The following is a 15,384-nucleotide window of genomic DNA, read 5'->3' on the forward strand; positions in this document are numbered from 1 at the left end:
GTGATCATGTGGTTTCAGAACCAAAACCCTTTCACCGGATCCCTTCTTTTCTTCAACCTGAAACGGATCCGTTTCTATTTATTTCAATGTTTTTATTGTTTTATTGCATTCGACAAGTTCTGTTGTCTATCCTCTGAGCTTCCTCCATCTTTTCTCTTCTGCTTATTTTTACTCTTAATCTTCCAGCAGACCTATAAAAAAACGAATGTCTGAGGATCATGAAACAGAAGGTTTTGTGTTGAATATGTGTGTTTTCTTAGGAGTCTGCCACTAAAGCTGCTCCTCAGTTTGTCCACCGCGTTGAAGAGAGGATGGGGGGGGTTGTCCATCATTGTCTCCAGTTTAGTCAGCAGTCTGTCCCCCACCACCTCCTCCAGAATGGCTAGCTTAACACCAATAACAGACCCTGCCTTTGCTGAGTTTCTCCAGTCTGTTGGCGTCCTTTGCTTTGACGCCAGCACACCAAGATGGAGAAGATGGAGCTCACCACGAAGGACCTGAGTCTCCTCAGGAAGTAAAGTCTGCTCATGTCCGTCCTGACAGCCTCAGTGTTTGTGGACCACTCCAGTTTATAGTCCAGATGGACGCCCAGGACCATTTCAACGACCAGCCCACTGATACAGACATACTGAAGTCCATCACCATCTCCTTTGTCTTGGCCACGTTCAGCTGCAGGTAGTTCTCCCCACACCACCTGACAAAACACTCCATAAGGCCCCTGTACTCCTCCTCCCGTCCGTTCTCCAAAAACCCGACTACAGCTGTGATTTCCGAGTTCTTCTGAAGGTGACACGGCTCAGAGAGGTTCTGGAAGTCAGCCGTGTAGTGGTGAAGAGGAAGGGAGACAGCACGGTTTCTAATTATTTTCTATTTTCACACTTTTGTCCTGAAACGAAACATATTTAGTTGGATAATATTAAAAATAAAAAGGGAGGGTTAGCAGCTTCTGGCTTCACCTGAGTGACTCCATACAAACACTGATGACCCGTAGAGACGAGTCAAGGTCGGTTTTAGGATCAATCTGGACAAAAGTCTGCAGCAGAGACGTTCATGAAAGGCTCAAACCAAGCAGAGTCCACATTTGTCTACATCTCTGAAGCCGTGTGACAAACGAGAAGTCCAGCATCGCCTTTGTGCTCCGGCTGCTGGATTCTCCACGCGGCTTAGCTGCCCTTCAGGAGGCAGAACGCTGACGTCCTGCCAGCCGGTGCTGCTCTGCAGAGGCTCTGACTGTTCTCACAAACGCGTTCCTCCATCAGCTTCATTCTGTCTGGCTCTAGCTTAAAGCTTGACCATTTTCAAGAACATTCTTTATCTGTGGAGCCGCTAAAATGGGACCTGAGAAGATCCAGATGGAACCTCACCCAAAAGTCTCTGGGATAGGATCCAGCAACCCCACGACCCCAACAGGGATAAAGCTTCTTTTGAAGATGGAGTGTGTCTGTTTGTCTGGAGGCTGCCATCCAAACGTCTGAGCTGCCAGATCTCACAGCAGGCGGCTGCGGTTGCTCATCTCCTCGTCAGTCCACTTCATCTTCCAGCCCAAAAAGTTTCATTAAAAACCCACATGTAGGACCATTTGAAAAATGAATGTATATATATTATAGTTCTTTTCTTAGAGGACAACTCACAAGGTGCTACACAATGTTAAAACAATAGAAAATCAGAGAAAGAACACAGAACGGCACAGCGAGTCTGAAGCAGGAAAAACCCGAGAAAACACGCTCAGGCATAGAAGGAAACGAGCAAACAAACCTGAACACAAGTAAAAGTCAGCTAAAAGGCCTCCTAGATAAAAACATCTTGAGTTTTCAAACACTTGAATGAGTCAATCTGGCGTAGAGACAGAGGGAGGTCATTCCAGGGTCGGGGAGCGACGGCCTGAACGGCGAGGTGAAAGAACAAGAAACGTGAAAGATTCTTATCAGTGGACCTCCAGGAGTTAGGAGGTTAGAAACAGAGTTCAGGGCTCTAAAAATGTGGCATATCATTGGGTGAAAGCATGTTGGAAAAGTTCTAAAGCAGTGACAGCTGTCAATCATGAGGTGTTTCATGTGGATCAGACGGTTCTGCTTTGCTTTTTGCAAACACAGTTTGAACATTTTGGCCAAAAACCCATTTTGGACTGAGAGTTGAATAACACTGACAGAAAGTCCATGTCACCATGGAAACCTTCCTTCTTAATGAGCTGGATGATTGTTTTCAGACGTTTAACTGAAAGGGCAAAGCTCTGGTCAATGTTCTGCAGCAGCGAGCGGTTCGGGCTGCCGGCGGTACTCACCGACGTGCAGATCTTGTAGCCAACACCGAAATCGAAGCGGCACTGCTCATCCATGGAGTAGTTGATGCCAGGAAGCTCAGGCAGCTGCGGCCAGTCGTGGTTGAAAGGGTCGTCCAGCAGACAGTCGTATGTGCTGGAGAAAACAAAGCATGACTCAGCATTTCTCAAACACCTCCGCAGCAGTGAGGCGCGGTTCCGGTTCTCCCTGCTCTGCTGGTGACCTGGATCAGGTGGGATTGGTCTATCAGAACCTGGAACCAGCTGCAGAGCGGGGGTCCAGATCCTGTCAGACTGAACAGTTGCCGGTCGTCATGAGAACAGCAGACGACCCTGACGGCTGTTCAGTCCTGAGCTGCACTTCCACAGAACGGCAGACATCAGTGATGGAGGAGCAGAACCGTCTTCTGCAGAGACCGGCGCCGCCATCTGACCGCCCTCTGAGGCGTCACTTTTCCCTTCTCCTCTGACTCCGTTCCTGGACCTGCTGGGGCCGAAGCTTGCCTCGTGTCCGTTGGTCGGCCTTCAGCGGTCGTCCAGCAGACCGTCCATCATCGAGGACGAACAAACAATCGATGTTTCAGAGCTCATTTGTTTAGTTAAATCAGAGCCTACATCTCCCAACATCCCAGAGGATAAAACTCATCTGTGATTGGATCCCTCTCATTAAGCACTTTATGTTATACTTTTCTATGACAAGTGCTTTATGAATAAAGTTTGATTGATTGATTGATTTCATTGCATGTTGGGCAGATTTGTTCAAAAACATTAGAAACTCTCCTCCTCTTCATCATTTTCTGCTTCAGCCTCTATAAAACCTCCTCCCATCCTCTGAAGGCCTCAGACTGCAGCAAAATGTTCGTATTGATTTTGATCTGTGATAAATACACTTCTGAAAACTGAGAGACGCGGCGCGCTGATCGATGGTCATCTGCTGCTGAAAGACCCGCTCCTTCATGTTCAATGTAACAAACGACAAATCTCCATGTTTTTATCCCATTTTCAGCCACATTGACCAATGAGAAGCTTCTAAATCCACCCATGTTCAATTCATCTCTGACCTTACAAAATATGAAAACTAAAATGTGTTTATCTAATATATGTTTCATTTTCTTTATAATCTTTCTGCACCAGGGCGCTCTGTTCAAATGAAACGTGTCTGATCATCTGTTTTCCCTGCAGAGTTGTTGAATAAATGATGCATAAATCTGTCAGCATCCATGGTTTAGGTTTCCTGGGGGGGGGGGTTTGGTTTTCCAGTTTCATGTTCAGAGTTTGATGCTTGTCTGGAAGCTTCCAGCTTCTATGCATCAAGAAGATAAAGTCCCATTCTGGTCATCTTCAAAGTGTTCTTATTGGTCTTTTAATGACGATGACGCCATTTTTAGCCAAAATCTAAAAACCTGTGTGGATTTTTAGAACATAGTTTCTGCAGAGCAGCAGCAATTCATTAGGGATTCACCCCTGAGTTCTGGGCTGGACAGTTGGGAGGAGTAAACTCTCCCACACTTCCCATAATCCCTTTGTTTACTCTGACCCGCTAGCTTACAGCCCCTCACACCCCCAATCTAACATTAGCGGTGCAGCAAAAACAGCAGCAACATCAGATCCATCCATCCGTCCAGTTCTGATCCAGATTCCAGCTCAGACCAGGAAAACAAAGACGTTCATGGATCTGTTGGTCTGCAGGTGGATGATCAGAAAAGGGCGGAGCTTGTGGCTTCACCCATCGCATTTTCTACGTCACAAATACAATCTTTTTTAAACTGCATTTTTTCATCTGCTCCTGATTCACAACAATTTGAATAAAAAAATAAAAAGTGAAGCTGAATGTTCTTCATAAATGTCCTCCATAATCAGAAAAACGTCACAAGAACATGTTAGAAACAGCATTTTCATCAGTGTGGAGCTTCAAGTGACAAGAATGTGTGAAAAGCTGGAAATACCTGATCCATTTTAAAGTAAATAAGTGGTACTTAAAATAAAGTTTACTTTTATGCACTAAAAGGAATCGAAGACAGAAAATGTGAGGCGTGGAAATAAAAACTGTGTTTTCCAAATGACAGATTTTATGGCCGTGGTGCAGCGGTAGGGCGGCCGACCCATGATCATAAGATTGCAGGCTCGATTCCCGCCTTGCACGCCCATGAGTCGAAGTGTCCTTGGGCAAGACACTGAACCCCACCTTGCCTCTGGTGGTAGGCAGGCGCCTGTGTTTGGCAGCGGAGCCGCCATCAGTGTGTGAATGTGTGAGTGAATGTGTGTGTGACTGGGTGAATGGGTCTGTGACTGTAAAGCGCTTTGTCCTTGTAGGAAGAAAGGCGCTATACAAGTATACGCCATTTACCAGTATACGCCATATTTGGTCTCAGATGAGAACGGCAGAGGAAACGTTTGTTTCTGTTCCCAGAATTCAAATCTGAAAATGACTTCTTAGGTTCTGCTGTTATCAGAAGTCAGACTCAGATTTAAGTTCCATTAAATCAAAAGCTGCCAGTTTCCCGGTGACTCACGGAGTGGGAGGGGTCAAAGAAACGGCGCCGACTGGAGTGGATGAAGTGATCGTCGGAAAGGATGAAAGCTGTAAAGGTCAGAGCTTCTCATGCGAACAAACAAGGAGAAAAGCTTTGCTTTCTTTTTATTCCATCCCGCCACAGACGGCTGTGACAGACGGCGGAGGACTTACTGGATGTATCTCCTCAGCTCCTGGCCGCTGCACATGGACCAGTGGTATCGATGGAAGGCCGCCTGCACCAGAGGAGCCATCACGCTCCCCATGGCCGTCTCATCGCCGCAGCGGTTCCCCTGGCCGTCGTGCTCCATGCCCAGCCTGCTCAAACATCAGAAACACAACGACAACCGTGATGCTCCAACACATCTACCATCAGAGGATCCTGAGGGGGGGACGCTCTCCAAAGGGTCATGGGGCTCAAGACGAGCTCTTTTCTGCAGTAAGACACCTGTGGGTGGTTCCGGAGGATCCTGCTGAGGAAACTCCAATTTAAAGGTTTTAGCAGAGAGGAGCGGAAGTCCTCCGTGAGACAGCTGGGACTTCAGAGTATGAAGGATCTTTAACCAAAACTGGAGGCTCCTGTGGAGACATCACATGGTCCAGTGGTGGATTTGATGAGGCGACTGCGCCTGAGCTGCAGAGGAACGTGAACGATCAGCGAGGACGAACCCGGAGAGACGGACCGAACCGGAAATCTCCCTGCAGGAAAGCCGCTCCTCCAGCCCAGAGCCTGGACCCTCGCTGGAGCGTCAGAGAGACGGCCGCATGAGGAGACCAGATAAAGCCACGGCCCGGTTCTCTGCTGCGCGTCCCGTAAAGAACTGGGATTTCTGCGCCCCGGGGGTCATGCTCAGTGACCACTTCTTCACCTGATTGAAGTAAAAATAAGCTCAGGAGTCGGCGCCATAGGTGGACTAGCCGCCGTCAGAGACACCTAACCATGCAGATTACATAAGAGAGCCCAGAAAAGTGTGGCTGACATTTGGAGATATGTAAAGGTGGCTCTAAAAATCTAATGGTTTTTAAATGTTAATAAAGTCCTCTAGCTAGACTGTTTAATAAAGAGCAGGGGACATGTGAGAGAAACTAGAAGGAGAAGACACCATCGCTTTGCTTACTTGTTGTTTTCCTGCTCAGAATCTCAGAAGCTGCTCCAACATTATGAGTTTTTTGTACTCTAACAGAACCATCAAACTTCTGCGTCTCTAGATGGCTGCACAGGTTTTGTTCTTGGCTCAACAAATGTTCTTTTTCCCAGTTTCTCATTTTGGCTCAAAAAAGTCAAACTCCTGAATTTGATTCGTCTGTCCAATCCGGGTCCTGGGGACCCACCACCCTGCCAGTCTTCCAGTTCTCTCTTCACTGTGTTCTGCCAATGTGCAGACTCAGGTCTCCTTACTCTGGTTGACTGAACACACCGGTTCCAGGTAATCAGCAGGGAGAAACAGGTGGGCCGGTAGATCTGGAGGACCAGGATTGAGTGGTCCTGGTTCATAGGTAAAACCTCAGACCTTGATGTAAGCAGCAGTTGATGATCTCAGTTCTGAACCTGTTTACCGGCTTCTCCTGTCCCTACATCAAAGATCCTTTTGAGGGCGGTAAACAAGCAGAAACCCAACTGGAACTGCAGGTTTAAGGTTAATGTCGGTTCAATCATTTGGTTCCAACCGCTGTCTGTCTCAGAGAACTGGTCCGAGTCAGAGTGACGTCATCCATAAACCATAGCTTCACTTCCGGCTCCAACCATATCAAGTCACTTCAGTCGACATGTTTGTCATCAGACGTGTTGGAGCCATGTTGGAGCCAGACGTCGTCTGTAAGCAGGGATTGGTCCAACGTTCCTATGGAAACCACTCTGGAGTGAGCTTGTTGGGAGGCCACGCCCCTACCACTTCAAAGTGAAAGCTGTCAACCAAACACTTCAAAGTTAGACAGGAGCCAGCTCCGCCTACTTTTTTTGGCGCGTCTGATTGTTCAGTTTAAAACTTAAATAACTTGAACTACAGAAATAAATATCATGAAAATATGAGGATTATCAAGAAGATGTTAAAAAAAGGGTTCAGATCCAGAACGGCTCCTCTGACCAACAGAACGACTGAGGAACAGCTGCTTGTTTCTCTATAGACGTCGTTGGGATTTTGGTTTCTTGGAGCCACTTCCCTGTTTGGAACGCCAGGGGGGAGGGGCCACTCAGTCCAGTTGTCATATACAGTCATTGGTTTTACCTGACGTCTAGCATGACTGAACTGAACGTGCTCTTGGTTCATTGTGGTTCCGTCTGAGACGGATTCTGTCAATTGGACCCGACCCACAAGGCCAGACCTTTAAACAGAACCAGTAGAAGATGATCTGAAGCTCTGGGATGTTCCTGCCAGCGCTGGAACTCTTCATCAAAGGCTCCAAACAGAACAAAATCTATCTAAAGTCGGAAATCCTGAAGAATTTCAAAATAACTTTCAGAATCCAGAACCGTTTTGTTCTTCAAACTTTTACTGGTTTCAGTTCAGAAACTGAATTTGTATTTGTCAGTTAACTTATTTTCCTCCCCACTGTCACCTCGTGCTTGTTTAGGGGGTGGGGGTTAAAGAAATCCTTCTGCTGGACACTGATATAGATTTTTGTTATGTCATTGAAATAATCTGACTATTGGAACCACCTGGATTGAACTGGATTATGATCATTTGATGTTGAGCATTTTTGTTTTCTGATCTGGTGCTTTAAGAAGAAACAGAAATGAATGAAACTTGACAAGTTGGATTATTTAAAGCCCCCACCTTTCCTTCCTGTCCCTTTAAAGTGGCTCCACTCTGTTTTCCTGAACTTCATGTTTTAAATCACCAGATGAAACCTTATACTACCTTCCTCTGAGGATGAGGAGTTCCAAACATGAACCTACACGTGTCCGGTCTCGTGAGCCACGACGAACGCCGAGGAGAAGCCGTCTTCGTGGTTGAGGGTGCAGCTCCGGACTGGGTGACACATTCCGGTGACCGGAGCGTAGCCTGAGGGGAGAGGTTCAAACTCAACGTTTGATTCAAACAAAAAACATTTACATTTGATGCCAGTGACATCGGAGCGACGGAAACGGAAATGTAAGCAATTTCAACGTGTTCCCCCACATTCTGCTCAGGACACTTTACATTCTTAAAATAATTTTTTATTCTGTAGAGCAGGTTCTTCTGTCTGCAGGTTCCTCTGTCTGCAGGTTCCTCTGTCTGCAGGTTCCTCTGTCTGCAGGTTCTTCTGTCTGCAGGTTCCTCTGTCTGCAGGTTCCTCTGTCTGCAGGTTCCTCTGTCTGCAGGTTCCTCTGTCTGCAGGTTATTCTGTCTGCAGGTTCCTCTGTCTGCAGGTTCCTCTGTCTGCAGGTTCTTCTGTCTGCAGGTTCTTCTGTCTGCAGGTTCCTCTGTCTGCAGGTTCCTCTGTCTGCAGGTTCTTCTGTCTGCAGGTTCTTCTGTCTGCAGGTTCTTCTGTCTGCAGGTTCTTCTGTCTGCAGGTTCCTCTGTCTGCAGGTTCCTCTGTCTGCAGGTTCTTCTGTCTGCAGGTTCTTCTGTCTGCAGGTTCTTCTGTCTGCAGGTTCCTCTGTCTGCAGGTTCTTCTGTCTGCAGGTTCCTCTGTCGGCAGGTTCTTCTGTCTGCAGGTTCTTCTGTCTGCAGGTTCCTCTGTCTGCAGGTTCCTCTCTCTGCAGGTTCCTCTGTCTGCAGGTTCCTCTGTCTGCAGGTTCTTCTGTCTGCAGGTTCCTCTGTCTGCAGGTTCTTCTGTCTGCAGGTTCTTCTGTCTGCAGGTTCTTCTGTCTGCAGGTTCTTCTGTCTGCAGGTTTTTCTGTCTGCAGGTTCCTCTGTCTGCAGGTTCCTCTGTCTGCAGGTTCTTCTGTCTGCAGGTTCTTCTGTCTGCAGGTTCTTCTGTCTGCAGGTTCCTCTGTCTGCAGGTTCTTCTGTCTGCAGGTTCCTCTGTCTGCAGGTTCTTCTGTCTGCAGGTTCCTCTGTCTGCAGGTTCTTCTGTCTGCAGGTTCCTCTGTCTGCAGGTTCTTCTGTCTGCAGGTTCTTCTGTCTGCAGGTTCCTCTGTCTGCAGGTTCCTCTGTCTGCAGGTTCCTCTGTCTGCAGGTTCTTCTGTCTGCAGGTTCCTCTGTCTGCAGGTTCTTCTGTCTGCAGGTTCTTCTGTCTGCAGGTTCTTCTGTCTGCAGGTTCTTCTGTCTGCAGGTTTTTCTGTCTGCAGGTTCCTCTGTCTGCAGGTTCCTCTGTCTGCAGGTTCTTCTGTCTGCAGGTTCTTCTGTCTGCAGGTTCTTCTGTCTGCAGGTTCTTCTGTCTGCAGGTTCCTCTGTCTGCAGGTTCTTCTGTCTGCAGGTTCTTCTGTCTGCAGGTTCCTCTGTCTGCAGGTTCTTCTGTCTGCAGGTTCTTCTGTCTGCAGGTTCCTCTGTCTGCAGGTTCTTCTGTCTGCAGGTTCCTCTGTCTGCAGGTTCCTCTGTCTGCAGGTTCTTCTGTCTGCAGGTTCCTCTGTCTGCAGGTTCTTCTGTCTGCAGGTTCTTCTGTCTGCAGGTTCTTCTGTCTGCAGGTTCTTCTGTCTGCAGGTTCTTCTGTCTGCAGGTTCTTCTGTCTGCAGGTTCCTCTGTCTGCAGGTTCCTCTGTCTGCAGGTTCCTCTGTCTGCAGGTTCTTCTGTCTGCAGGTTCTTCTGTCTGCAGGTTCTTCTGTCTGCAGGTTCCTCTGTCTGCAGGTTCTTCTGTCTGCATGTTCTTCTGTTTGCAGGTTCCTCTGTCTGCAGGCTGCTGCTGGTCTTTTACGTTTGGCTAAGAACTTGTGAAATGTGCATCATTTCCCAGCCTGGGAGAATCACGCGGAAGTTTGTGAAACTCCATGAAGTAGGCCAAAGCTCTGTGTTTAGACCCCTAACAGGAGCAGAATGATTGTGATGAAACACCAGCTGAGGAGGAGCAGCAGGAGGCGAGACGCTGCAGGAGCCCAACCGCCAGGGTTTGAAAAAGCTCTTCCAACTCTCAGCAAAATAAATATTGGATTTAAAAAAAAAACCTGAAACCACAGAGGCCACATTAACAGGAGACCCAAGAAAAACAGTCAGGATCAACTGGATCCAACAGTCAGAAGGAGAGTTTAGGATGTTTATGGATGATCCACTAATCGTCTGCCCTGATGTTCTACAACACATTGAAATGTTGACTTTGATCTGCGGGAATGAATCGTTTCCGTCAAACTGTCTTCATCGGACGTCACAGTTTCTCCTGAATCCTCTGACCCAATCAGTTTCCACAAAAACTCCTGCATCCATACGTCAACAAAACTGCAGCAGGAAGTGGGCGGGGCTTTTGCAAACTTCTTTGTGCTCAGCAAATTTTCCTGACATCCAATTATAAAAGGTCAGGATTACCGGGTGGGTGGGTTGGTTAGCAGGTTATCTGGTTTAGTGATGGGTGGATTGGTTTGTTAACTAATAGGTTGGTTGATTAGTTTGTGCTTTTTTGCTGAAGCTTTGGGCTGGACTCATCGTTAGCCGTTAAACTTTTCTAATTTTTCCTTTTCTCCTTTTGAAAGTTTCCATGTCGTTTTGTGTTTTTGTTCTGCTGACAAAAGAGTCAAATGTGTTTGTCCAACCCAGTTTTTCTGATGAGCCGCTTTGTCCTCTGATTCGCTTTTAAGACAGGAAAAATGAAAATGTGTTTTCCTCTTTAGTGGCTTCCCTCAGATCACCCCCCCCCCCCCGACTAACTGCTCGGGGGGGGGGGTGGAATTGCACGGATTTGGAGGATTATGTGCTAAGAGATACTTTTTATCTTCTCTAAAAAGGCTAAAAAATACACAACTTTTCTTTTCCAATATAAGTTAAATTAAAATGTCATTGAGTGAAATTGTGATGACTTTTATTCAATGAATCCATTTGGCTTGCAGTATATTTTTATGAATATGAACTAACTGAGTATAAAGCTCGTGTTGGTGAACATTTTATTTAAGGAATTCCTGTAAAGTTGTCCTTTTTTTACCATCGTTTGCGTTTGAAATCGGGTCGTCTGAACATTGAGACGCCTCTCCGGGCAGTTTCCCGTCACACGGACGCCGTCTGAAAGCTCCATCAATGCTCGATCCCCTGAACACGCCCACACTTTCCCATTAAGGTCGGCGCCGGCGTTCAGCAGCGGAGCCGCCATCAGTGTGAACGGGACTGTGACCTTAAAGCGCTTTGGCCCTTCAAGGAAGGTAGAAAAGCCGTTGACCATTAAGGTTTTATTGTTTGTCCTCAGTCGCTCAGTCTCAACGATGATTTCCGTCTTTGTGAATCATTTCATTTCAAAGCGAGTCACACAGACGCTGATAGCTGCCTAATGGCTGTAAATTCGTCAGCAGCTCCAGAAAGATTGTTTGTTTTCTCCAGAAGACGTCGACGTGATTCTGCCTTTGACTGGCGGAGTCCACAGGAAGCCATGAAAGCAATCAGCGTTAATGCTGCTGAAAGCCGCCTCGTGTCACACTCCTCATGTTTGATCGCTTCTCAGACGTCGCTCAACTTTCATTTCCTGCATTGGTTCAAGTGCAGAGAGGCTCTGTGAAGCTGGACAATCATTTCTCAAGACTTTGTGCCAAGAAGAAAGAAGAATTTAAAAGTGTCTGAGTGATGAGAACGCCGCAGGAAGACGACTGTTTTATGGGAGCCCAGAAATAACACGGAGGCCAAGGAAGCGTTTTGTTCATCTCAACATTTCAGATGGAGACTTCCCGCTCAGATGTTTAGTTAAAAACCAAAACGAGTCTGGGAATTAATGACTCCGCCCATAATTTAACATTTTAGCTTATCCCAGTGAAGATGTCAAAGACTTTCCTTTGAATGACTGACCTCTGACCTCAGAGCGCCATCTTGAGTCCAAGCACTTTGATGTTTGATGCCTTCAGACTTTTATCAGCTTGATGGGAAAAACGCCAAATATTGAGGGTTAGAAAAAAAACAGTTTGGTTTTTTTGAGGCGTCTTGGTTAGGACTCAGACCGGCTTCCTCCGATCAGCGGAAGCTAACGTCTTCTTTTTGTGGGCTACTGTGGAGCGGGAATCCAGGAATCCAGCAGGAATCCAGCAGGAATCCAGGAATCCAGCAGGAATCCAGCGGGAATCCAGGAATCCAGCAGGAATCCAGGAATCCAGCAGGAATCCAGGAATCCAGCAGGAATCCAGCGGGAATCCAGGAATCCAGCAGGAATCCAGGAATCCAGCAGGAATCCAGCGGGAATCCAGGAATCCAGCAGGAATCCAGGAATCCAGCGGGAATCTAGGGCCTTTCCACGTCAGGTCAGCATTATTCCAATGCAGCTTCATTTCATGTGTTGGATTTCTCCGTAGCTGCATTCAAACGCTCCAATGAGGCGAGAAATAACAAGCAGGAAGGAAGATGCCTGTGTTCTGTGTGGGGGGGGGGTCAGACGGATGAATTTTGTTCTGTAAGTAAAAAACCTTTTTATGAAGCTCAGTTACAACGTGCCCCCCCCAGGGATTTCCTGTGATTGACCGCACACGCGTGACCTGGACTTTCACTCGCTGCTGCTTTGGCTGAAACCGATTCGTCATCCGCAGACGAACAGAGACCGACGTCTTTTAGCCCATTTTATCTGACAAGATCTCTGTTTCCTTTAGCCAACAGACACGAGGAGAGGGGGGGTTGTTGTTTAGCATGAACTCCACAGCACAGACATGTCTGTTTGCATGTTCAGCCCTACTGTGACATGAAACGGACCTGGTTCTGACCAAACCCCTAAAGGTTCGTCCTGGTTTTGTCTGAGTTTGATTCAAATGTGAAGCAGAAGATTCAGATTTCTGAGAAAAATTATTTATGATAAAAGAGTCATGCTACTTTCTGCCAGCAGAGCAACAGATAGAAAAGAGTGTGACGTCATGTAAATGGAACGTACCATTATCATGCATGTGGTCGGTGTATCATGAGGTATTTGTAAGGACTCCACGGCCCTGTGATGTACAGGTGATGCTGTTGTACGGCATCCACGCTCTGGCCGTCGGTAAGGTCTACTGACTCCCTCCTGACCGCACACAAATGCTGCACGCAAAATGTGAAGTGAACATGATAGTTTGGAGTGCAACAGCCCGAGAACGCGCATTTACGTTGACTTTTCCATGGAATTATCACTGGAACGTCCGTTTCTGAGGCCGCTGTGAAAGTAGCGTAAGCGTCGACTACGACCTCTCCCCCTCAGCCTGCCCGCAGAATAAATGAGCGGGAACGTTTCTTCTCTATTGGGCTACGATTATGATATTTGGTATGGGCCGCCAGATTCGTATGGAAGCGATTATGTAGCATAAATAAATAGCAAAGTCAAAACCAGAAATGCTTTTTCATTTTCAAAATGAAAAAGCATTTTTTGACTCAAAAATAAAATGAAAAAGCAATCCACCAAAATGCTTTTTCATTTCCTTCCTCAACACAGCTTATTCTGTCACTTAATTAAAATTAAAATGAAAATGGTATTTGACATTTCATTTTCAAGACGTTCTCTGGTAAATGTGTAGCATAATTCATTTAGAAATGTCTAATTTGACATTCAAAATGGATTAATAGAAATGCTTTTTAATTTTCAAAATGAAGCTGCATCAAATGACTCAAAATTAAAAAGAAAAATCAATATTTCAAAATGCTTTTTCATTTTATACTTAAAACCGCTTATTCTGTGTCATTATTAAAATGAAAATGCAAAGAGGGGATTGCATTTGCATTTTAACATCCACCCCGCGCACCTTGTCGCAATATTCATTTCTTAAATGCAATAGCAGAGGGGAGGCGGGGCGATGACGTCACTGCTCTCTCCGTGTGTCCGGCTGCTGACCGACGCTCACACACACAGACACACCAGGAGCAGACTGTGTTAGCGGCAGAGAATACGGCTTTGTGGTGGTTGTGAACTTCTGATGAGTTTCCACAGCTTCTCAGGACTAAGTAGCTTCATGTCCGCCTTCTGCGGTCCTCCTTCTGACGCACCGCGGACAAGCTTTGTTCTTCGGACCGCCAGCTGCCTTCGCACAGCGGAGCGCGAAGCTCCGATGATCGCTGAAGGCGGAAATGCTGCGGCGATCTGAGAAACCATCATATGAATTTGTGTTTCCAGTGGTGTCCAGAACAAAATAAAGACTGATGTAATTCCCACATATTTACACATTTATCTGCAACTTCGCGGTGAATTTACTGTTTGATGACAGCTGGAGCTCCATCAATAGACAGCAGATTTCTCCATGCTAAACGTTGCTGGTTGGACAAAAAACACTCAGCGCCAAGCTGCAGGAGACTATCTTGATAATGTGCTTTTATTATTGTCATGATTATTATTAAGGGCCTGCTCTGTTCGATCATATGTTTTTAAATCCGTGCGGTCAGACGACGCTAAAGTTGGCTTACGATTCACAGCTTGAGCTTCTGATTCGCGAGGGAGCTGAAGGAACATTCTGCTGCATTTTTCACATTAAGATTACGTAAAACCGGGTCCTGTTCAAAAACCGCTGGACCTGGCCAGCTCAAACCTGGATTCCTGGATCTTAATAAATCAAACAGTAAATTCACCGCGAAGCTGCAGATAAATGTGTAAATATGTGGGAATTACATGAGTCTTTATTTTGTTCTGGACACCACTGGAAACACAAATTCATATGATGGTTTCTCAGATCGCCGCAGCATTTCCGCCTTCAGCGATCATCGGAGCTTCGCGCTCCGCTGTGCGAAGGCAGCTGGCGGTCCGAAGAACAAAGCTTGTCCGCGGTGCGTCAGAAGGAGGACCGCAGAAGGCGGACATGAAGCTACTTAGTCCTGAGAAGCTGTGGAAACTCATCAGAAGTTCACAACCACCACAAGCCGTATTCTCTGCCGCTAACACAGTCTGCTCCTGGTGTGTCTGTGTGAGCGTCGGTCAGCAGCCGGACACACGGAGAGAGCAGTGACGTCATCGCCCCGCCTCCCCTCTGCTAACGCTTTTTCGAAATGAATATTGCGACAAGGTGCGCGGGGTGGATGTTAAAATGCAAATGCAATCCCCTCTTTGCATTTTCATTTTAATAATGACACAGAATAAGCGGTTTTAGGTATAAAATGAAAAAGCATTTTGAAATATTGATTTTTCTTTTTAATTTTGAGTCAAAAGATGCAGCTACATTTAGAAAATTAAAAAGCATTTCTATTAATCAATTTTAATTGTCAAATCAGACATTTCTAAATGAATTATGCTACACATTTACCAGAGAACGTCTTGAAAATGAAATGTCAAATACCATTTTCATTTTAATTTTAATTAAGTGACAGAATAAGCTGTGTTGAGGAAGGAAATGAAAAAGCATTTTGGTGGATTACTTTTTCATTATATTTTTGAGTCAAAAAATGCAGCTTCATTTTGAAAATGAAAAAGCATTTCTGGTTTTGACTTTGCTTTTTATTTATGCTACAGAATCGCTTCCATAGATTCGACCCTTTTTCGCCACGTCACGTCGACCCGTGAAGACAGCCGGGACTGAGGCTTTAGTTTGTGTTGACGGCTGAACCGGACTGCCGGTCTGCTGGTTTGGGTCGGCTGACCTTTTTCATTCCGTTGGTATTTCTATCACACTTTTACA

The 15,384-nt window shown here is 46.3% G+C and overlaps 1 protein-coding gene across 4 annotated transcripts in view; it reads right to left on the minus strand.

The window, feature by feature from the left end:
• LOC101167013 (A disintegrin and metalloproteinase with thrombospondin motifs 3) overlaps nucleotides 1–15,384 on the minus strand; it is a 112,967-nt gene that overhangs the window by 35,371 nt on the left and 62,212 nt on the right. For all 4 annotated transcript variants that reach the window (XM_023958119.1, XM_023958118.1, XM_023958120.1 and 1 more), the window contains 3 exons: nucleotides 7,687–7,792; nucleotides 4,965–5,108; nucleotides 2,282–2,414 (listed from right to left, as the gene is read on the minus strand). In XM_023958119.1, the coding sequence (XP_023813887.1) occupies nucleotides 2,282–2,414; nucleotides 4,965–5,108; nucleotides 7,687–7,792 (383 nt within the window). The remainder of the gene's footprint in view (nucleotides 1–2,281; nucleotides 2,415–4,964; nucleotides 5,109–7,686; nucleotides 7,793–15,384) is intronic.

This window comes from Oryzias latipes, chromosome 9 (assembly GCF_002234675.1).
Source record: "Oryzias latipes chromosome 9, ASM223467v1".
Lineage (NCBI taxonomy): Eukaryota > Metazoa > Chordata > Actinopteri > Beloniformes > Adrianichthyidae > Oryzias > Oryzias latipes.